Source organism: Onthophagus taurus, chromosome 3, assembly GCF_036711975.1.
Source record: "Onthophagus taurus isolate NC chromosome 3, IU_Otau_3.0, whole genome shotgun sequence".
NCBI classification, from domain to species: domain Eukaryota; kingdom Metazoa; phylum Arthropoda; class Insecta; order Coleoptera; family Scarabaeidae; genus Onthophagus; species Onthophagus taurus.
The window spans coordinates 22,276,334-22,299,830 of NC_091968.1; the positions used below are offsets into that span (position 1 = coordinate 22,276,334).

Sequence of the window (23,497 nt, forward strand, 5' to 3'; positions counted from 1 at the left end):
AATGAAAACAGTGTTCAAGGTCGTATTGGTTTAATTGAGGTTAACAAGTAATGTTCCAAAAATAAAGGTAAAAAATCAGAACACATTTATTTCTTATAAACTCTTTCTTAAAGTAAATAAAGCTCACATTGGAGGTAATTAATCAAAAGATAACACTTAAAAAAGTTTAATAATGAAACACGTTTGCCGCCTTTTAAAATATTTATCACATTTAATTGCTGGTTAATTATATATATGTATTTTTAATTATATTTACTCAATTTCTAAGTGAATGTTTTCGTGATTTTTTATATAACGATGTTTTTCCTGTTCAAAGAGCGTGACGAGTTCCTTTATAAAAACAGCGTGGAGATCATCTATTTGCTCTCGAGTTGGATCTTCCACTTTTTTAACATCAATCGGTCTTCCAACTTAAAAAAGAAACCAAATTAAACATTAAAATCAATTTTTTTAAAACATTTTTTACCTAAAGTTGTAACTGGTTTTCTCTTTGGAATGATTCCATAATTATATTGGAAAAATCCTCTTCCAATTGGAATGGCCGGCGCCCATCCGATGTATTTCTTTAACGCTTCTTGTATATTCCTAATTTTCGATCCTTCCGGGTTATTAACTTGATTGTATAAATCGGTTTCTCCAAAAGAAATAACGGGTACTAAAGGAGCCCCGTTTTTTAGCGCTAATCGAACGAATCCTTTTCGATTTTTTAAAATTAATCTGTACTCCCCCGGCCGGCAATTAAAAGCTTCTGCAGCTCCCCCAACCATTAAAGCGCAAACGTTTCCACCTTCCGGTTTACTTAAAACGTAATTAATCGAATCTTTCGAAGCGTCCAATCCCCCCAACCCCAACGCCAACTCCCTAAAGAACGGCATAACGTAATGTTGTTTTAAAGTCATCACATACGGGGTGTGATAAGGGAATAAATCGTGAAAACCTCCGGTTTTCGTTCCAAAAGCCGAAAACGGACCCGTCGATAACATTCCATGGGGGAAACAACAAAATAGGTAATTTTTATGGGGATCCAAGCTAACCCATGGTACTCTTTCTAAACTTAAAGGGAAATAATGTTTTAAGTATTTCCACCAAGTCCAATCTCTTATCCATTCCGAACGTCTTCCGCCGCGTTCGCTAATTTTGCTGTCTGGACCCCAAATCCAGATTAAATATAAAATTACGAGCCATCGCAAGGAGGAGAAAACGATGAGGTAGATTGATAAAAGGAGTCCTGCTAAACCTCCACCTATCATTATTACGAACCATGAAGCTGCAGCTACCGTTTGAAGACGACGCTTTAATGGTATGTTTAATGGGGCGAATTCTATCCCGAATATTTCCATCTAAAACAAAAAGGTTATTTAAGAAATAAGCAAAAAAATGGACGATTGCGTTTCATTAAGCCGAGGTCGCTTGCGGCCGAGGCAATAGATTATTACATCACTTCATACTGCCTCGGGCGTGAGGAACCTCGGCTTAATGAAGTGCATCAGATTGCACCTCATCTAATTAAACCGAGGTCGCTTGCGGACGAGGCAGTACAATATTGCATCAATTGTACTGCCTCGCTCGTCTTAATTTGAGTGAAAATAAATAATTGAAGAGCCTGGTGCAAGAATGGGATAAGTAACAATATGTAAATTGTTCAGCAAAGGCAAAAAACTTTTTTAATTTCATGTTTGTATTTAAAGTGATTATTTGATTTGTACAAATAAGAATGACAATTTTATCTGAGCAAATGTCTGTTTTTCCATATATTGTGAAATCATAGTAAAAAAACAAATTGTGGTGCAAGAAGGAGATATATGAATCCATATTTAATTTTTTTTGGGGGAGTAGGAGAAAGGATCAAAAAAAAAAAAATTTTTAACAACACGTAAAAGATATCAAAAATCTTCATCAGAAGAGCTACCGGCAGCTCTAAAGAAGCCACTGAATTGAAATGTGAGATTTTTGAAGCATAATACTTCAACTTCAAAGTTTTTCTTTTCTTCTTCTGTATCTGCATTCTCTTTCTTATTATTTAAGATGTCACACAAAGACACTTACAAAGCGTAAGTGTCTTTGTGCGCTATTCTGAACTTTATGTTAAAATTTTCTCGGAAATCTACAGAAATCATACGATATTTGTGGTTTGTATGGACGATTATCTTATTTTAGTCGGTGCATATCCGGTTGGTATTTTTGAAGGTATATCGTACATTATTGATATGTTTAAATTGCTGAATAGGTAATATTTTGTGGTTCTTTTGTGGCTATAGTGGGAACATCGTTTTGGGAAACTGTTGATATGCAACAAGGTCTGTTGGAGTGTCAACCACCTATGCGAATTCGTATCTTAATACAAACATAGGTACACATAGAAAGTTGTCTAACATCATCGACAATACGACGTCTGATCATAATACAGTTTAAACTGTCAAAATGGAATAAAAAGTTATAAATTTAATAATACCTATCTTGTATTTGTAAGTATGCTTTTCTTATTAATTTGTCATTTCTTTTTTTCCATCTAACAACCGTTTTTCCTCAGTTTCACCGTTGATGTGGACTTGTATCACTAGCCCTTTTAATTTTTTGTATATTTCGTTTCCACATTTCTTTTACTACCGTGCTTCTGTTTCACCCTTTCTTCCTCTTCAGACCATCACTATCCATTTTAGTAAAGTTACTTTCACTGGAAGAGCTTATCACTGCGTAATGGTGTAACTATAGTATGTTGAATTAAAAATTTGTCAACTCTAAGCTACAAAACATTGCGAATGACATTATAAAACATCAATCAAACGCCACCAACCGCTCACGGTACAAAAATGTCATTATTTATGTGTAATGGGCAAAGAATAGTATGGGATTGTCTGGTGCAATAACGGTATAAACGCACGTAACTTATCCCATTGTTGCACTAGTGTACAACACGGAATAAGTGATTTTCTCTCACAATTCTGATTCAGTTGGCAGAACATAATGCGTATTTATGTTAAACTATAAATACTAATTTTTTTTAACCGCTTTTAACAGAAATCCCATTTTCTTAAAATTTTGCGTATATCCCCTTCTTGCACCAGGCTCTTCAATTGCGTTTCGTTAAGCCGAGGTCGCTGCGGCCGAGGCAATAGAGTATTATTTCATTTCATACTGTCTTGACCGTGAGTAGGTAGGCTCACCATACTTTGGCTAATGAGTTGACGATCAGGATATGTTGTATTAAAGAGCTCAACTACTTACTACGCCATTTTTTGATACTTAGGAAATTGTTTAAAGTGATTGGTTACCATAGTTACTCATGGCTACTGCTATTTTTATCATGTTATGCAAATTTGAATAGTTAAACTTTAAAGTAATTTTTCTCGAAAGTTTTCTTATGTAACCAATATTAATATTGACTGTACTGGATTCAGAACAAAATCCTCTTTCATATTCCGTAATATTGCAAAAAATTTAAATCTTTAGACCCGTTTCAGGGATTTTTCCATAAATAACCCGTTTGTAACGATTTTATGGCGTATATCCGTTATTTTACGGACACACTGTATATTGGGACAAAATAAAATGTGTATATAATTAACAATAATTAAACAGTTTAATTTCTTTTAATAATTTTTTCAGATTAATATCATTTGATTATATAATTAACAACAATTTTGTCTAATGAACAACACAAAAAACAAAATACATACCCTATTGCTTCTGATTAAACTAGAAAAATGTATATTTTACCTGACAACTTAATATTGGGACAATGCAAAGCAAGTTCCATAAAAATGGAACAAATTAAGATAAGTAAACTGTGGAAATAACGTAAAATGAAATGTTAAATTGCCGGTTTGTTCTAAAGCTTGTAACATTGTTGCTGTTGAGTAAATCTGTATTTATCAGTTAAAATGGTGGTATCTGTACACAGTCAAAAATCCGTGAATTAGTGATTAAAAATTATTGCCACAATAAAACAATACGTGAAAAAGCAGACGAACTTAATATTCCTAAAAGCACAGCGTGGAAAGTAATTAAACATTATGGAGAAACTGGGCAAATTTTAGAAAAAAAAGGTAAAAGTTCAGGTCGTCCAAACTTAGTTTCTGATAGAAATAAAAGAATACTTGTAAAAATCTGCAAAAAAGGACGAAGAAATATTTTAAGACAAGTTACCGCTGAATGGAATAATGAAACTGGATTAAATATATCAAAAGAATGCTGTCGCAAATGGATTCTTAAAAGTGGATTAAAGTTTTACGAGGTTTACTTACAAGCAATAATTAAAAAATGTCGCTTTCAGAAAATTGTTGTTTTATAAGCAAGAAAAACCACTATTAACAGTAAAACAAAAGAAAGCCAGGCTCGCATGGGCAAAATCTAAACTGTCTTGGTCAGCAGAAGACTTTTCCAGGATAATATTCAGCGATGAATCGAAATTTGCAATAAACATGAGGCATTTCATAAAGATTGTTTAAAACGTTGTGTAAAATTTCGGAAGGGAGTAATCATTCGGGGCTGTATGACAGCTTCAAGATAAGGATGCTTTGAATTTATTGGCGCCGTGAACGCCGCAAAATATCAACAAATACTACAAAACAGCATACTACCACGTATCGTGCAGTTAAATGTTGGCAAAAACAAAATAATCTGTTTAATTGTTGTTATAGTATATTGTGTCTCAAGGGCAGAAAATAAGCATTAGCAGCCCGAGGCTATTAGCTAACAAACAAAATTGCAAAAATAAAACTAATTTTATAATTTTGTCGCAGTTTTGATTTCAACTGACGTTTAATGAAAAATTATGAGAAACGTCAAAAATGTCCGCAAATGTCAATGAAGACTAACTAGATTGTGATGAAAAACTATAAAGTAGGGACGTTCAGAGTTTAGAATCCCAAGGGCCGAAAATCTAGCTTTCAGTAATTTTTTTAGTTCTGATATGATTTACTTTCAGGTATGGGAGGCGAAAAATTACATATAAATTCTATTATGTCCCAATATATAGTTGTTAGGGCTCGTATTGCCTCGGCCGCAAGCGACCTCTGCTTTACTTGTAGGGGGAATTGATGATTGCATTTCATTAAGCCGAGGTTACTCACGGTTGAGACAGTATGAAATGAAATAATACTCTATTGCCTCGGCTGCAAGCGACCTCGACTTAATGAAACACAATCATCCACTTTCATTCAAGTTAAGCCGAGGTCGCTTGCGGCCGAGGTATTACAATTGATACGATATTGTACTGCCTCGGCCGCAAGCGACCTCGGCTTTACTTGTAGGGAAAATGGATGATTGCACTTCATTACGCCAAGGTTGCTCACGGTTGAGACAGTATGAAATGAAATAATACTCTATTGCCTCGGCCGCAAGCGACCTCGGCTTTACTTGTAGGAAAAGTGGATGATTGCACTTCATTAACCCGAGGTTGCTCACGGTTGAGACAGTATAAAATGAAATAACAATCTATTGCCTCGGCCGCAAGCGACCTCGGCTTTACTTGTAGGTAAAATGGATGATTACACTTCATTAAGCCGAGGTTGCTCACGGTTGAGACAGTATGAAATGAAATAATACTCTATTGCCTCGGTCGCAAGCGACCTCGGTTTAATGAAGCACAATCATTCATTTTTACTCAAGTTAAGCCGAGATCGCCTGAGACCGAGGCAGTACAATTGATACAATATTGTACTGCCTCGTCCGCAAGCGACCTCGGCTGCTTAACTTAAATGTAAAATGGGTAATTACGCTTCTGACACGGCCGCATGACAAGGAGCATCTTCTTAATCAAGCGCAATTATGAATTTTCTCTTAAAAGTAAGCCATGGTCATTTGCTGCCGGGGCGCTACATTTTATACCACATAGGGGTCGTTCTCATGAAACGTTAAAATGTGGAGCGAAAATATATTTTTCCGTCGACCGTGTATTTATATGATTTATAAATGTATACAAAATCATTCATTAATGACACCTATTAATAAACGATTTTCGATTAATAAACGATTTTAAGAAAGTCCGACCGAACTAAATAGTAGTCAATTTAATAAATATTCTCCAATGAAATTTGTAATACCGACCACTATATCTATTCGGTAAGGCTACAAAAATAAATTATGACACATTAAAAGTGAGGTTATTTTGCCAGTGACAGAATTGGGAGATTTTTCAACGATGGATTTTCTCTATTTTGTTGAAAAGACGGTCAACGGAAAAATATTGTAACTAACTCGTATATTAAAATGCGATTAATTATCTCAATAATTAACGCGTTCGCTTCGCTTCGCTCGCTCACGCGTTAAAATATCTCGATAATTAATCGCCTTCGTTAATAGACTTGTTGGTTAAATAACTATTAATTTCAAAGTTAACTAGAAATTATGAAAAAAGTACTGTGTGAAGTGGAAGGTGTACTAATCATTAGCTGGTAGTTTAACGCGCAAAATTTTTTGTTTTTGTGGGTTTTTCAAAATTTCGAATCCATTCTAATGACGAGCGATCCACTCTAATGATTATCTTAAGGTAATTATATAAAATGCTTATTTGATTTAAAAAAATAGTTTATTAATAACAAAGTTTTATTTTAAATTTCATTTTTATAACAACATTTATTTATTAATTACAAAGTTTGTTTATTAGAAGATTTTTTAGCAATTTTTAACTGACAACATACTTATATCAGTATACGTATTCCCATGTACACATTCTGTACCAAATTCACAATGGAAACAACTGAGTTTATTTAGAAATATTTGCTTCCTTTTTCTGGACCATGTTATTTGATGAGTTTGCATCAGTCCTTTAGCACTCTTTATAGTTTTAGGAAGCTCTTTGTCTACTTTTCCAATATCGTCTACATCAATTACATCAATGTGGATTTTCAACATAGCTTGCAGTAATTTACACACAAAAACTTCAAAATTATTAATGTCACAGTTACAAGAAACTAATCTATCTGCACAACGTTTAATTGTAGCGCCAATTCCGTCTGGTGCTCCCTTTCCGTGCCCTGCTTCGGAAAAATTCCAAGATATGTAATTGATTTCGGGATACATTTTTGGCAATAATCCTTGAATAAAATATAACATTTTCCTATTTCTATAATGAGTGCTGGGACTGTCAGAGAGAAAATGTAAGGTTGTTATTTTTCTTTCATACTTTGTTACATAGTGATTTATAATTGGTGTTAAATGTGCTACTATCGCAGATGAGTCATGACGAAGGGATGATGATATAGTGCAAAAACCTTGTTTTTCTTTGGTGCAGTACACAACTCCTGTATGTAACGTGATTTGCTCGCGTGATGCACCAAAGTGCTTCTTCGGCATACTTACAACAATAATTTTCAGAAAAGTCAATGTGCAACAAGAGTTCATGTTCTTGTAAATTTCGTTTAAGTTCGTTTATTTCATTAAATTGGTGTAGTATATTTAGACTATGATTTATGATTTATGAATTTTGGAAGTAATATATTTAATTTGGTAATTATTTCATGTGGTTTTGCGTACATCTTTTGCTTTAATGTACGTTGGACTAAAATCGTTTTTTTAGTTTTCTCGCTAACACGTTCTTCTTGTTTTGTTGTCCACTGTTGATAAGGATATGACATATTCCACTTCTCAGGAGGAACGTTAAATAGTAATTTATTTGTATTGCAATTTTGACAGGTACGATTTAAGCATGTTTCCTTTCTGATGTCACAGCACATTGTACAGGTGTCCCAATTTCGATGTCCGCATAGGCTATCTCCGAAACTAAAAGAGATACAAAAAAAGTAGCTTACATGTCATGATCTCGTTTTTCGAAAAAATGCTAATGCCGAAAACTCCGAACAGCTATCGTCTTTTGTTTTCGCCCTATCGGCAAAAAGTGAAAATTTTGCGAAAACGACAATTGCGAATATCTCACTTATTATCAACGATGGAGTATTATAAATAAAACATTATATGGGCAACTTTTTACGAAGAATTCAGTGGCGTAGGAAGAATATTTTTCCCATCTTTTATTTTCGAGATTTTAGACGTAACTTTATTTTTTTAAATAGAAACCATAGTTGGCTATGACCTAAAATAATTTGTTATTTTCTTCTGATAACAAATATATATAGTTTGTAGGGTATATTTCTTATAGTTATTGAATAATTAATAAAAATTCATTTTGTTCTATCTAAAACTAATGTACGTATTTAAAAGTTAATGTTGCTATGGTGATAACCATACTATGATGGAACATAATGTATCAAATAATTGCCAAAGTTTTTATTTAAAAATTCAATAACAACTCTATCATTATGAGCTGGTACGATGCACCAGCATGTTAGGTGTCAAAGTATAACAAAACTGAATAAAACATTACAATGAATTTCGAAAATTATGAAAATGTAACATGATGGAATGTGGAATGCTATATATTATCAGATAAGAATGCGACGTTAGCCGCGGAATTATATTTCACAAAGTATCCGGAAGAAAGGCAACCGCACGTAAGAACCTTCAGCCGGTTAGCAGAAAATTTAATAGATTTTTGGTCCTTCCCCAAACCACGTGCTAAAACACACCAAAATGGCCTGCAAGAGGATGAAGTCAATGTGTTGGCTTCACTTGCGATAAATCCATCAACGTCTTGCAGAGAAATTGAACAAGACATCTGACCCAAAAGCCGCTGCTCCCGAATATGAAAGAAAAATATGTATAAACCATACAAAGCGGGGCTAATTCATTATTTACGTGCCGGAGATGTCAATCTAAGATTAGAATTTTGTAGATGATATTTAGAAAAATTAAATAATCTGCTGTTTGTTCAAAATGTCATCTGGACCAATGAAGTCTCTGACTGTTCAAAGAAGGTTGGGGTTCAATGTATGGTGTGCTCTTTTAGATAATAGAATGTTGGCATATAGTATCTACCATAAAAACTTAAACTCAGGTAATACCCCAATATGTCAAGGCAGCACATCGTGCCTTTGGTCGACAATTTGCCATTAAATAAGTCTCAAATGATATATTTTCAATATGAGGGAGCACCAGCACATAATGCCAGAGTTGTTAGTGAATTTTTAAATACTACTAGGTACAACCTTTGGCAATAATTGGAAACAACGGGCACGTTCAGCCAGTGTCAACTGTTGAGTTGCTATATTAGCAGGCGCGGCTGAACGATATGCTAAGTCAGCGCTGTTACGCAGCAGTTTAGTAAATATCTCAACGTAAGTAATCTGCGCTTAGTTTGTCAGCGGTTGTGAAATTCTAGGTTAGGATTAATATTTTTTGTTTCTCCCCTTTAATTTTGAAAACTGGCAGAACTGTATAAAATGAAATGAGCCTTAAAATCAACATCATCATCCATTATCTCCTGTAATAACACAAAATTTTCAAAAATATTATTGTTGGCCATAGTTTTAGGTTATGCTGAACTGCTAATTCTCAATTGCTTGTTCAGCCGATTTCGTTCCGCTGTATTAAAGCTCATACAACTAGTTGACTGATTTAATTCAACTGTTGACACCTGCTGAACGTACCCAATGTTTCCCATCATGGTATGGTTATCACCATAACAACATTAAGTTTTAAATACATACAATAGTTTTAGAAAGAACAAAAAAAATTGATATATTATATTCCATCATAGTATGTATGGTTATCACCATAGCAACATTAACTTTTAAATACATACATTAGTTTTAGATAGAATAAAATGAATTTTTGTTAATTATTCAATAACTATAAGAAATATACCCCACAAACTATATATATTTGTTATCAGAAGAAAATAACAAATTATTTTAGGTCATAGCCAACTATGGTTTCCATTTAAAAAAATAAAGTTACTTCTAAAATCTCGAAAATGAGAGATGGGAAAAAAAATCTATCTACGCCACTGAATTCTTCATAAAAAGTTGCCCATATAATGTTTTATTTATAATACTCCATCGTTGATAATAAGTGAGATATTCGCAATTGTCGTTTTCGCAAAATTTTCACTTTTTGCCGATAGGGCGAAAACAAAAGACGATAGCTGTTCGGAGTTTTCGGCATTAGCATTTTTTCGAAAAACGAGATCATGACATGTAAGCTACTTTTTTTCTATCTCTTGTAGTTTCGGAGATAGCCTATGCGGACATCGAAATTGGGACACCCTGCACAAAGAACATTTTGTGTAGACGATTCTTTTAGGATATTTACCCTCCATAGTGCTTGTATTAGTAGGTTCATATTTTCATGTAGAACACATAAACATGTATTTCTTTCAGCTAGTTTTTGGGGAACTACCCAAAATGGTCGCAGTTTACAGAAAGTGGAATAAGAAATAGAAATGTCATGTTGTTTCTTAAATTGTTTGTGTAGTGTCTTCATAGTTGCATTTAAATAACGTTTTTGTTTTTTTCGTAAGTTTCTTGTGATAGTATCTTTCTTTCCTGGAGCTAATCTTGAATTTTCATCAGCAATAAAAAATTTTCCTACAAGTTTTCTCAATTCTGGAGTTTTTTGTCTATTCTTGCGGTTGTAACACAATATATCGTCTGAGTGTAATTGTTTTTTCCACAATGAATAGGGTAAAAAACTTCTTGCAAATTTAGGTAGTCTGTATTTTTTCAGCATCTTTCCTTTGATAACTTTAGCGAATGCTTGTTTTCTTTTACAATCCGTCAAAGCTTGAAAATTATTTGTTAACTCTTGTTTTATAACCTCCCCAAATAAAAGATGTTTTTTCACTTCTTGTGGAACATTTTTTACACCCTTGAGAAGTTTATTTACGTTAGAATTTGGCGTATCCTTTTCTGTTTTCGATTTATTTTTCAATCTATAATACTTTTTCTTATACATGTCTAACTGCCGTTTCAAGTTACTGTTTTCTTTTCTGACTTTTCCTAATGTTCTGTAGCATTTCGCACGGTTCCTCAACATTACCTTTCTGCCCTGAGTTTTTTGCCTACTTAGAGGATTCCTGTTTTCCTTAGTTATAGTTGTGCCTAATTTCGTAGATATTGAATTATTATTAAATGAGCAGGACGAACCATTTCCATTATTTTCAACATTTATGTTAATTGCTTCCACCTGAGAATTATCTTCATCTAGTTCATCTGATGTGCCTGTATCTGAACTGGTAGGTGGCGTATTTTTTCGTAAGTTTTTCAAAGCTTGTCTTTTTTCTCTGTATCGCTTAGAATTTTCTTTCCGTTTCTTTCTCTGAACACGTTTTTCACGATTTGATAAATCTTTTATAGACTTAACTATTCCCTTTTTCTTTGCATTCTTGTATAATTCATGCTTTTTTATCTGTTCGATTTTTTTTCTTTCAGGATTGTTTTTTATTTTTTCACGCCTTCTCTTTTCACACTCACGCTTTCTCTTTCGAATTTCTTCGCTTGAAATTTTTTTTGTTCTGGCCATGTTCCTTATTAACAAAAATAAAATATAAATCATTAGATTGGATTTTTATCATTAGTATGGATGAAACTTTGTTAAAAACAATAAAAATAAAATCCACGCTAATGATATTTTAATTTAAAATATTTTTTAATTCGTAAACTAATTAAGCTTTTTTGAATGAAATATACTTGAATGTACCGCACAATTTGCGTCACGATTTCATCTTATAATGTCTTAGTTCCTTGTACACCTAAAGATTTTATCAAACCCACTCTAATGTTACTGCATTGATGTACTTACCTGTTTAGCAACACAACTTCACCCTTTAATTATCACTGAACAACTGTCAAAATCAATATGTCAACATAAAATAAAAGTCAAACGGCATGAAATTACAATGTAATTTGTGCCAACTAGAAAAAACAAAATATTCTCTGTATATTAGATGTTCAATTCTTTCCACTCTAATGATGGAAGAAATCAGGGACAGAAGTTCAAAGTCATTTTATTGAAAATTTGAAAATATGAAATTATGAAATTAATACTACAATAACTGTACATATGCTTAAGCTATGCATGTGTAATTATAAGATATTTACAAAATTTTTACTAGGGAAAACAATAAGTGTTTTATTATAAAGTAACGTTAGGGACGTCCACTCTAATGATATTTTACAAGTAAAACTTCATATTTCTTTTCTAAAATTTTAATATTAAATAAAAAATCAAATGGACTTAATAGTCATTGGTGTGTAGTAAATTGTGACAATTCTGTTTTTATGATAATATCTTTTATTTAATTTATATTGATCAATGACAATAAAATTTAACGTTTTGTGAGAATTACCCATAGATAGAACAGTCACGGTAAATACATTTTGAAAGATAAAGCAATAATATCAAAATTAATTGACTGTTAATTAATTTTATTGCTAAAAACATTTGATTTACTAATTACTAACGACTTCGTTAAAATTAAATCACCTTTGATGATACATTAAAATTGTTGTTGCAATAAAAAAAAACAGTAACACGGTTTACAAACGTTTTCGAACAAAAACAAAGTGACTCACTCAAACTTAAATAACACAAAACTAAATGGACAAAGAATAATATGACAAAGAGACCGAAGCGATTGTATATTTAAATGTGCTTAATGTCACGTCGCGACGTTACGGGCTTTGTCGGTTTGATTTTTTTAACTCTTTCATTGAAACTCGCGATTAACTTCCTGATTAAGTTTATAATTAAGTTAACAATAAAATTTAGCTCATCCGGTTTAAAACGTACAATTTTCAACATTTCGTTTAATAAATCGAAAAAAAATTCGTTTCTAAACGTGATTAGATTAAAAAAATGTCAATAGGGCATCTTTATTAAAAAATTAAGAAATATCTTATTTATTATTTTGCAATAACACGATCTTTCGGTATGTGAACGACCTCGTTGTAAATACAGCATCTAAAATCTAAAAGCAGTGCACTATTCGAAAGCCTTTAAACTTTAAATACACGTTAAAACGTAACTGACCTCAATTGAAAATTATTGTTACATAATTTTCTATGTTTCAGATTTAATTTAATTTAACATTTTCATATTTATCCTAAGTAAATTTATTGAGTTTGGTTTAAGCACGAAGTAGTTTATCTGATTATTAATTTATGTAAATTAAAGATAACATAAATAAAGAACAGGTTCTTTAATGAAATTCGATTAAGCAACGTTGAAAAATCATACGATTTTTTTTTCTCTGCTATTCTTATCGATATCTAATAAAAACTTTGTATTTTTTCTGACGATTTCGATGAGATGATCATTAACAATTCATGATTTAGATTAAAAATGCTTTAGGATAGTCCCAAAGTTAATTTTAAGCAAAAAAAAAAATTATATACAGGAGTAGTGAGTTTCGGGACAGCTGTATACAGGGTGAGTTATTAGTATCCCGTCGGTCGATAATTACTAAACCGTTTGAAAAACAAAAAAATATTTTATACCAATTCTATTCAATTTCTATACGTAAAATTATTTTCACTTATACAGGCTGTTCCATTTAAGCGTAACGGAGAGTATGTAAATTTATTTAAATAGAACAGCCCTGTATATTTTATCATATTATGAATGCAACTAAATTTGTTTATACAACCGTATATGTTACTATTTCACAGCGTTCATAGTTCCTGAGATATTCAATTGTTCTTCTAAAATGTGCCCATTACAGGATCTTTTTAAAAGTGATGTAAAAACGACATTTTTTCTGGTTTTGTCTTGAAACTACGGTAATAGTCATACCCAGTAAGTAGATGATAGTATTCAAAGATATAAGATACAATATACAGGGTGTTTAAAAAGCTCAGTTACTTTTGATGCTTTTCAAATATGTATATTGCGTGCTACTTGAATTGCTCATCAAGTTCCCTTTAATTAATGATAAGTATGTCATATGTCTAACTTATATACAGAGTGTTTCAAAATATATGCGCAGAACTTCAGGATGTGATAGCTTATCCAAAAATTTGAAAAAAACATTCTATCAACTTACCGTCTAAAATGCACCGTTTTCGAGATACAGGGTGCTGAAATTTAATAAAAAAAAATTGTTTTTTGCGAATATCTCCGGAAGCGTTCATCGTACAGAAAACAGCTTTTGTAATCATTTTCTACCCACAATACGCTAAGTTTTGTAGGAGAAAAAAAAATTTTAAAGTCATATTTGTGAAGATTTTGAAAGGGTAGTGGTTGTTTTTCTCCCCAATTTCCACGCCACTGGAAAAAGTACAGTTTTGAGACCCCATATATGTAAATATATTCTGTCCTTTTTTTGGTAACTTTTTTTGTTTTTTCTTTTTTGTTTGTCTGTCATTTCTGAATCAGTACTATTATATTGAAATACAATTTAAAAAAAACTTTAATAAACAAATAATCAAAACGTGATAAAAATACAAAAAATACAATTATTAATAATATAGCAGAACAATAATCCCTTTTTTAATTACTAAGTTATTTGAATGAAACGCAGCAACAAACTATAAACAATTACTAAACGTTGCTCAACAAGTAGGTATTAATTTAATTAATACTTAGAAGTTGTTCAAAATGCTGCCCATTTTCTCTTCTTTAAGCATTAATGCGCTGTATAGAAGATCTTGAGGTATCTCTTAACATGTATATCTTATTTTCTATAAAGTCGTAAATTATATGGCAGAACAATTGCATATTTTATTACTTACATCTTATTAAATCTGATAAAGTACCAAGTCTCATTAAAATCTGGTATATGGCAGCAAAATTATTTTACATTATAAAATATCAATCAAATAATAAAAGGAAGAACAAAAAAAACTGATAGAAATAGACAATATAATATTAAGTACAATAACGCATATTTTATTACACATTATTCTTTAAATTCTAAATATCAGGAACTACTACTAAAGTTAGATACATGACATACTTATCATTAATTAAAGGTAACTTGATAGGCAATTCAACTAGCACACAATATACAGGTTGTTTCATTTAAAAAAAAAACTTATGAAAAAGCCATTTGAAAAACATCAAAAGTAACTAAGCTTTATGAACAAGCTCTAATATCTTTGGATACTATCATCTACTTACTGGCTTTGACTATTATTTGAAATAGTTTCAAGGCAAAATTGTCGAAAAAATGTCGTTTTTACATCGTTTTTAAAAAGATCCTGCAACAATTAAATATTTCAGAAACTATGAAAGTTATGAGTTAATAACATATCCGGTTGTATAATAGTATATTATTCAACAAGCCTATAATGGCGGCTATTACCCACGAAGATGAAGTTGCAATTTGAGTGGGTAACATCCATTATGCGCAAGTTGAATACTATACTTTATCTACAACTATTTAATTTTGAAAAAAAAATCAAAAAAGGAAAGAAAATAAACTTGAAAGACATTTCAGACATAACCTCAATATAAGAAAGCTGTCATTTCTGTTAATATTTTATTTTTGATTAGTAGGCCGTGTCAGAACTGTGGAATAATGGCTTCATTATTCAACACTTTGTCAGTCATGAGTAATGCGTGTCATTACCCGTCAAAAATCAAATGTATAACGAATAGATAATTCAATAGTTGTAGATAAACAAATTTAATGCTATTCATAATATGATAAAATATATAGGATGTTCCATTTAAAAAAATCTACATACTCTCCGTTACGAATAAATGGGACAGACTGTATAAGTGAAAATAATTTTACGTAATAGAAAGTGATGAATCAAACAACTTTTGTATAAAACATTCTTTTCTTTCTCAAACGGTATAGCATGGGATACTAATAACTCAGCCTGTATATATACAGGTTGGTCCATTTAACGTGAGACAAGCGATTATGTGGGAAACGGTTCATTTTACACAAAAAACGCCCCAAGCTGTAACTTTGTTATTTAACTTATTTACTTTCCGATTTTCATGACACAGATATCAAATGAAATGGTTTTATAAATACTATAATTGATGCTACAAATACATTTTTTCAACGTCATCTTCAATTTCAAGCGATTATTTGTTTTTCAAATTGCTGCGTATATTTTTCTTCACGCCATTAGATAGAGATTTTTTTCCTGAATCCATTGATGTACAATACATCCATTTAAATGTAATTTTAGCAGAGAAAAGACACCTGTATATACAGGTTGTCACATAAGAATGCCGCAAGCTGTAACTCTGTCATTTACCTTCCGATTTTCATGAGCGAGGTATCAAATGAATAGGTTTCATGAGTCCTATGAGTACTTTTTCAACTAAGTTTTTGGATCTAGCCCTTTTAGTTTTTAAAATATGGCCAAAAAACAAAAAAATGACTTTCGCTTTTTGCCTATAACTTCTTTATTTTTCGTTTTTTCGTGAATCTGGAAAAACATTCTTAAGGTCACGACATAATTAGAATTTTTTTCTGACATTTCGTTTTCGTAAAACGAAAAAAAACATTGGCGTTCATAAGAAAACATAAACCTGGTGATAGTTTCACGAAAACGAAACGTTGGAAAAAATTTCTAATTATGTTATGACATTTTTCATAAAAAGTTGCCAAAAAACGAAAAACTAAAACGGCTAGATCCAAAAACTTAGTAGAAAAGTGATGAGCTCTAAGATACCTAACTTTGCCCCCATTTAACCATTTCTGTATCTCTTATGGTTTCTGAGATCCCAATGGTGTGGGGGTCGAATTTGAATTACCCTGTATATAGGTGTCTTTTTTGTGCTAAAATTACTTTCAAAATGGATGTATTGTATATCAATGGATTCAGAAAAACAATCTCTATCTAATGACGTGAAGGAAAATATATGGAGCAATTTGATAAACAAAAGTTAATTATTGCTTAAAATTGAAGATGGCCTTGAAAAAAATTTATTTGTAGTATTCATCAAACCATGTCATGAAATCGGAATATAAATGACAGAGTTACAGCTTAGAGCGTTTATTCTGTGATACCCTGTATACAGGGTGTTTCAGTGACTCGGGGAAGAAATTGAGTGAACATGATGACGATTCATGTAAAAAAAAATAGTAAAAGTCTTCAAATTTCAAAGATACAGGCTGGCCATCAAAGTTAGGAAATTTTAACACATTTTTTCAAATATCTTAAACACTATTTACAGTAAAGCGCTGAAATTTGGTACAGTTAGTTACTCGTTAGGGAATTTATGAGTTGGATCGGTCTGCGAGAACAATACAGGTGTTCCTAAAGTTTGTTTGCTTAGAACTTTTTTATTCTATCATAAGCCTACATTTATTTTTGCAGTTTCTAATAGTAAATTTAGTTTAGAAACTTTAATTACTCTTAGATAATATTGATAAAAATCACCATTTTCGTGTTAAATGCAATAATGTTGGGTGCCGATTTCAATAATAGCAGTAAAAAAAAGAAATCTAAGTTTTTGAACATTTCCTTTAGTATTTTTATTACTTGTCTTGTTATTTTATGTACGTTTTTTATTATTCCTGTTAGTATTTATTTTTTGTTGATTTTTAATTTATTGTTTTTGGATTCTTTTATTAAACCAACTTAAAATGTTAAATTAAAATGTGTTTTAGCTAAATCTATACTTGGACATGTTACATACATAATAGTTATGACAGCTCAGTTTGATTTTCACTTGTCATTGCCAGTTTATTTTTTTTTGTGTTATTGAATTCGGAGCCTAACATTTTTGTATTTAATACGAAAACTGCGGTTTTTATCAATATTCTCTAAGAGTGATAAAAGTTTCTAAACTAAATTTACTATAAGAAACTGCAAAAATAAATGTAGGGTTATGATAGAATAAAAAAGATCTGAACAAAGAAACTTCAGGAACACCTGTATGGCATTGTACCCGCGTACCGATCCCACTCAAAAATTGGCTAATGATTTTACTTGATATTAGTTTACACTGTACCAAATTTCAACGCTTTACCATAAAAAGTGTTTAAGATATTTAAAAAAATGTGTTACAATTTCCACTAAAACACCTGTATAATCTAATATACAGAGTGTACAAAAAGTATGGAATATTCTTCGTAAATGTTGACTTTATAAAAAAACATTTTATACAAAAGTTGTTTAATATTTTATTTGCCATAATAAGACTGCATTCAATTGTTTTTAATTCAGAAAACAAATGAGTAACGAATAACACTTGATTTTTTTAAATGGCAATGTATCTTTCGTTAGGCTCATTTGATAGAGATTACTTTTCTCTTTACGATAACGTACAATTTTTGTACCCTTACATCAGAAAATTTTCGAAAAAAAAATGGAAAAATTGTTTATTAATGCAACTTTGATCGCTGATAGGTCGAAAACAAAAAAGTTGCGACCCTATGTTTATATAAGAAACTTGTGTTATTTTGGCAAGTACCACATCTTAGTAAAGTTTCCCGATTAAAAACTGAACCACTCTGTATACTATATTTCATACATAATGGACACCCTATATACACGGCCGGTTATCTTCTAAAGTAAGATAGCTAGCAAAAAATGTTAAGATACAAAAGTTTTAGTGTTTTTTAAAATCTATTACAATAAAGACAAATTAAGTATACAGGGTGAGTCAAAAAGTTATGACGAAGCAAAGTTACGTTTTCTTTAATGGAACACCTGTATATCATCCCATATTATAATAGATTTTAAAAAACTCTAAAACTTTTGTATCTTAACATTTTTGCTTATTTCTTACTTTAGGAGATAACCGATCGTTTTTATACATTCTGTATATTCATAATATGAAAAAATATACAGGCTTAAAAATCACGCTTAAATGCAAGACCCTGTATAAATGAAAATAATTTTATGTTATAGAAAGTGACGAGTTTTGTTTAAAACATTTTTTTCCATCTCAAATGATTTAATAACTCACCCTGTATATTGTGATAACTTTCTATTATTTTTATTGTAACCTTGGCATTATCCTTTTTTTTGCAATTGGATTATAAAAAAAGATAATTCTAATTTTAAAACGATAAATTATCGCCAATTCATTTAATTTTAACGTTTATGTTTTAATAAATTACGAATTGATAAATATAGATTCATTCCATCAGAAATATTGACACAAAGATAAACTCGGTTCTCGTTATAAAAAAAAATGTGAGAAGTTCCAGTAAGGTGATAAGAACGGATAAGGTGATGCTAAGGGAACTCCTGAATCTAGAAATAACGTTAACAAAATAACCTTGGAGATATCTTTTTCTCGGTTGAAATTGAAAATAAGATTTGTGCCAAAACACAAATAATAAACACAAAAATAGAGCTAAAAAAACGACTTTATTTATTTAAAAAATTTTAAAAAAAGGGATTGGGTCAAATTGTTTTTGTGGAAACTTAAATGAAATTAAAATTTTTAATTCTTACTTAATTTTAATTTAACCAAGGTCATTTAAAGACAATTTCGACCGAAGAAGAAAAATGATGTAATTTTTAACATTTTGATTTACTTAAATTAAAATTAAAACGAATTTTTTCTTTTTGTGTGGTTACTTACCTTAACAAATTCTTATTGTTAATCAAAAGAAATTAACACAAAAAACTCATTAAAACTTGGTACCAGTTGTTATTCTTTAATTTATTCACGGCACATTTTTCGCATTTTATAACTCACTCAACTTTTGAATGAGTCTCTCACCGCCTTTTATATAAATAACATTGAATGTGATATTATTTTTTTATACCGTTTCCACTATCTAAACCACGCGACTTCGAAGCGTTTGGAGACCATTCCATTCTCTCTCATTCCCCACCACAAACAATTCATTCTTTTCAGAGACCTCTCAAGTTCTTTTTCTTACATTCTTTTTTGTAATTTTCGAAAACAAGCTATTCTTAAGACTTTTTTTTAATCTTTACTTTCTTTCTTTGTTAAAACTTTATTTTCAAGTTGACATTTCATGAATTAGAAAAAAATTTCGATTTTAATTTGAATTAATGAAAAATTAAGTTTTAAATTAATTTATTTTTAATTCTTAAAGCTTTTTTTTAATTAAAACTTTAAAATAAAACGAATTTTAATAAAATTATTTTGATTAAAAATTTTTTAAAACGTCAAACATTAAAAAGCGCCATCTATGAATTTATTACCGAATCAATTTCGACAATTCAATATATTTACGTTATTTATTATTAAAATATTATCCATACTCTTATTAATTCCTAAAACAATCATTTTTCATATTAATATAACCCCATCTTTTAAATAATCATAATTAATCACAAATTATTCATATCAAAACAGCGCCATCTTTTATAACTGAACTTGAATTAGAAAAGAATTTCGATTTTAATTCGTATTAACGAAACTTTAAGTTTTAAATGAATTTATTCCTAATTTATAAGCTTGTTTTTATTAAAACTTTAAACTAGAACGAATTTCAATCAAATTATTTTAATTCAACGTTTTTAAAACGTCAAACTTCAAAGAGCGCCATCTATGAATTAATTATCGAATCAATTTCGACAATTAAATTTATTAATTTTATTACATTATTTAATATTAAAACATAATTCAAACTCTAATTAATTCCTAAAACAATCATTTTTCATATTAACATAACCCCATGTATTAAATAATCATAATTATTCATATCAAAACAACGCCATCTTTTATAACTGAACTTGAATTAGAAAAGAATTTCGATTTTAATTCGTGTTAACGTAACTTTAAGTTTTAAATGAATTTATTCCTAATTTCTAACCTTTTTTTTATTAAAACTTTAAACTAGAACGAATTTCAATCAAATTATTTTGATTCAACGTTTTTTAAAACGTCAAACTTCAAAAAGCGCCATCTATGAATTAATTATCGAATCAATTTCGAGAATTAAATTTATTAATTTTATTATATTATTTATTATTAAAACATTATTCAAACTCTAATTAATTCCTAAAACAATCATTTTTCATATTAACATAACCCCGTGTATTAAATAATCATAATTATTCATATCAAAACAGCGCCATCTTTTATAACTGACTTGAATTAGAAAAGAATTTCGATTTTAATTCGTATTAACGAAACTTTAAGTTTTAAATGAATTTATTCCTAATTTATAAGCTTGTTTTTATTAAAACTTTAAATTAGAACGAATTTCAATCAAATTATTTTGATTCAACGTTTTTTAAAACGTCAAACTTCAAAAAGCGCCATCTATGAATTAATTATCGAATCAATTTCGATTTATTAATTTTATTACATTATTTATTATTAAAACATTATTCAAGCTCTAATTAATTCCTAAAACAATCATTTTTCATATTAACATAACCCCATGTATTAAATAAACATAATTATTCATATCAAAACAGCGCCATCTTTTATAACTTCCCCACACCTACATTATTTACATCATTTACACCGTTGGTTTGACTTCGGCTCCTTCGTACAACTTCTATTTTCACTTTAATTGTCGTTAATTCCTAATGTTGTGATTGCGTTTATTTGTAGATATGTACCGCGGGGTCTCCGATTACGTCCCGAAAGTGAAAAAGACTCAAAAACCGCATAAATCGTCCGCACGTAAAGGAGCCCCATCGGGAAATTACAAGTTTTCTAAGGTAAATCCTGATAATCAAGAATTTTGCTTAGGAAATGTGTGGTTTGGAACCACCAATAACTTATTACCCTTAACTTGGACCCATTGCGATGCAGAACTCAATTGGGATAATGAAATGGTTATTTTACACTTCGATAAAGAGGTTGTCGTTGTAAATGTTACGATTGAGATGCAGTTTTTGAAAGGTAAGATTGTTTATTAAATGTTTGTTGTTATTATTATAAAAAAAATTTTTTTGGTTATGTTTTAAATTTTGACATATTTGATGTATGTTTGGTTGCCTATACTTATTTTATTTTTTTTAATTTTAGATTTATTGTTTATAAAATTATTTAATTTTGATCTAAAAATTGAAGATGAAAATGTAATTGTAACGTTATACCTGAAAGAATTGCCACTGCCGAAATTTTCTTCTAAAATAGGTTCGGTTTTAAAGACTGTGTTTTTTTTGACTCAAAATATATCTTCTGATAATAATGGTGAGTAATCGTAACCCAATACTTACTTGTGTGGTTTTTGGAAATGAAAAAAGTTAGAAATTTAAATAAGATCTCTTTTGTAGATAAAGCCAGTATTAAAAGTTCGTGTATAATCGAGCATTTTGATGATTTATACAAAAATATTGCTGAATTAAGAGAACCATTCCCCAATAAAGAAATTAATCACGTCCAATTAAAGCCAGAATTGCGACCTTATCAACAATCAGCAGTACAATGGATGTTACATAGAGAAAGTGTAATCCAAGAAAAGGGTAAAAACTTATTAATCAAAGTGTCATTCTTAAACAGTAATTATCTCCTTTTTTTGTAGAAATAATTAATCCTTTATATGAAAAAATCACATTAAACAACAAAACCGAAATTTATTTCGATAAATACACAGGGCACATTGAGCCATATCCCCCCATCATAAAATCATTTCAATCTTGTGGTATCCTTGCTGATGAAATGGGATTAGGCAAAACCGTCGAGATTTTAGCGCTTACACTAATCCACACTAGACAATCTATTTATCCCATTTATACAAAAAACAATGTAAATCATTCACTTGAAAGTGAAACACCCACCATTGAAATTTCGACTAAAGTTCGTAAAAGAAAATCAAATTTTTCTGAAGATATCACTCACGTAATTGCCGAAAAAAAACCTAAGCGGGAAAATAAACGGGAAAAATCGCTTCATCGCCGCGCGTTAGAAGCCTGGTACAATAACATGTTGGGATTAAACAAAAATGTGGAAAAAAAGTCGTTACTTCAATGCGTTTGTGGTGATAAGAAGGAGGAGGATGTTGTTGAATGTTCAAAATGTGGGAAACAACAACATTCGGGTTGTTTGGGGTATCAAGAAAAATTTGGTGCTTATATTTGTCCTCAATGTTGGATTCAAGAGGTAAATAAATTCTATCTTAATAAAATTCCATTATGAAAATTTAATTTTTTGTAATTCGCGACGGTAATGAAAGCTATTACAGTACTCAAAAGGGTGCTGTAATGAGACTCCTACTATATTAACTACACTAATTACAAAAAATAGCATAAAAAACACGTTTCATAAGACTTAAAGCACTCATTCATTAAAAAACTTGAATTTTCATACATTTCAAACGTGTCTTACGAAACTAGATTTTTAATATACTATTACCTAATTCCATTATGAAAATTAAATTTTACATGTCTTTCTAACGTTTGTAACGTCACTTTTCTTATACCTAGTGATGTATTTATTTCATTACATCACTACTATCCGAGCAAAAAGTCAAGGCCCCTCACTTTAGAGATCGATAAAAAAAATTGCGACAAAGTTTGTTGTAATTTTTGAAAGTTAAAAGTTTGAAAATTTTCGGATCCACGGTTTTCTTTTTATCGCGAGTTAAATGAAAAAAGTACCCGATTTTTTACGGTACCGGCAACTTTGTCAACTTTGCGATTTTTTTCTCGAAAACTATCGTACGAAAAAATTTGAATTTTGAACAGGTGGTAGTCTGATGTGTTTTTAATGAGTGGCATATTTTATTTTTTCGATATTCCATACAGTTTCGCGGAAAATCGCGGTTTAGTAAGACGCCGTTATGTGAAAACGGCTGGATGGATTT

General features: G+C 30.5%; 2 protein-coding genes across 2 annotated transcripts in view; one reads left to right on the forward strand and one right to left on the reverse strand.

Moving 5' to 3' along the window:
* LOC111419446 (E3 ubiquitin-protein ligase SHPRH) overlaps window positions 1-23,497 on the forward strand; it is a 40,142-nt gene that overhangs the window by 710 nt on the left and 15,935 nt on the right. The window contains exons 2-5 of the mRNA XM_071195371.1: window positions 21,298-21,591; window positions 21,718-21,885; window positions 21,969-22,157; window positions 22,217-22,794. Coding sequence (XP_071051472.1) covers window positions 21,300-21,591; window positions 21,718-21,885; window positions 21,969-22,157; window positions 22,217-22,794 — 1,227 coding nt within the window. The 5' untranslated portion in view covers window positions 21,298-21,299. The remainder of the gene's footprint in view (window positions 1-21,297; window positions 21,592-21,717; window positions 21,886-21,968; window positions 22,158-22,216; window positions 22,795-23,497) is intronic.
* LOC111419450 (2-acylglycerol O-acyltransferase 1-like) lies at window positions 63-19,595 on the reverse strand. Its single transcript, XM_023052248.2, has 3 exons — window positions 19,342-19,595; window positions 467-1,340; window positions 63-410 (listed from the first exon to the last, which is right to left on the reverse strand). Exons 2-3 carry the CDS (start codon window positions 1,338-1,340, stop codon window positions 253-255), a joined length of 1,032 nt encoding a protein of 343 aa, XP_022908016.2. The 5' UTR covers window positions 19,342-19,595; the 3' UTR covers window positions 63-252.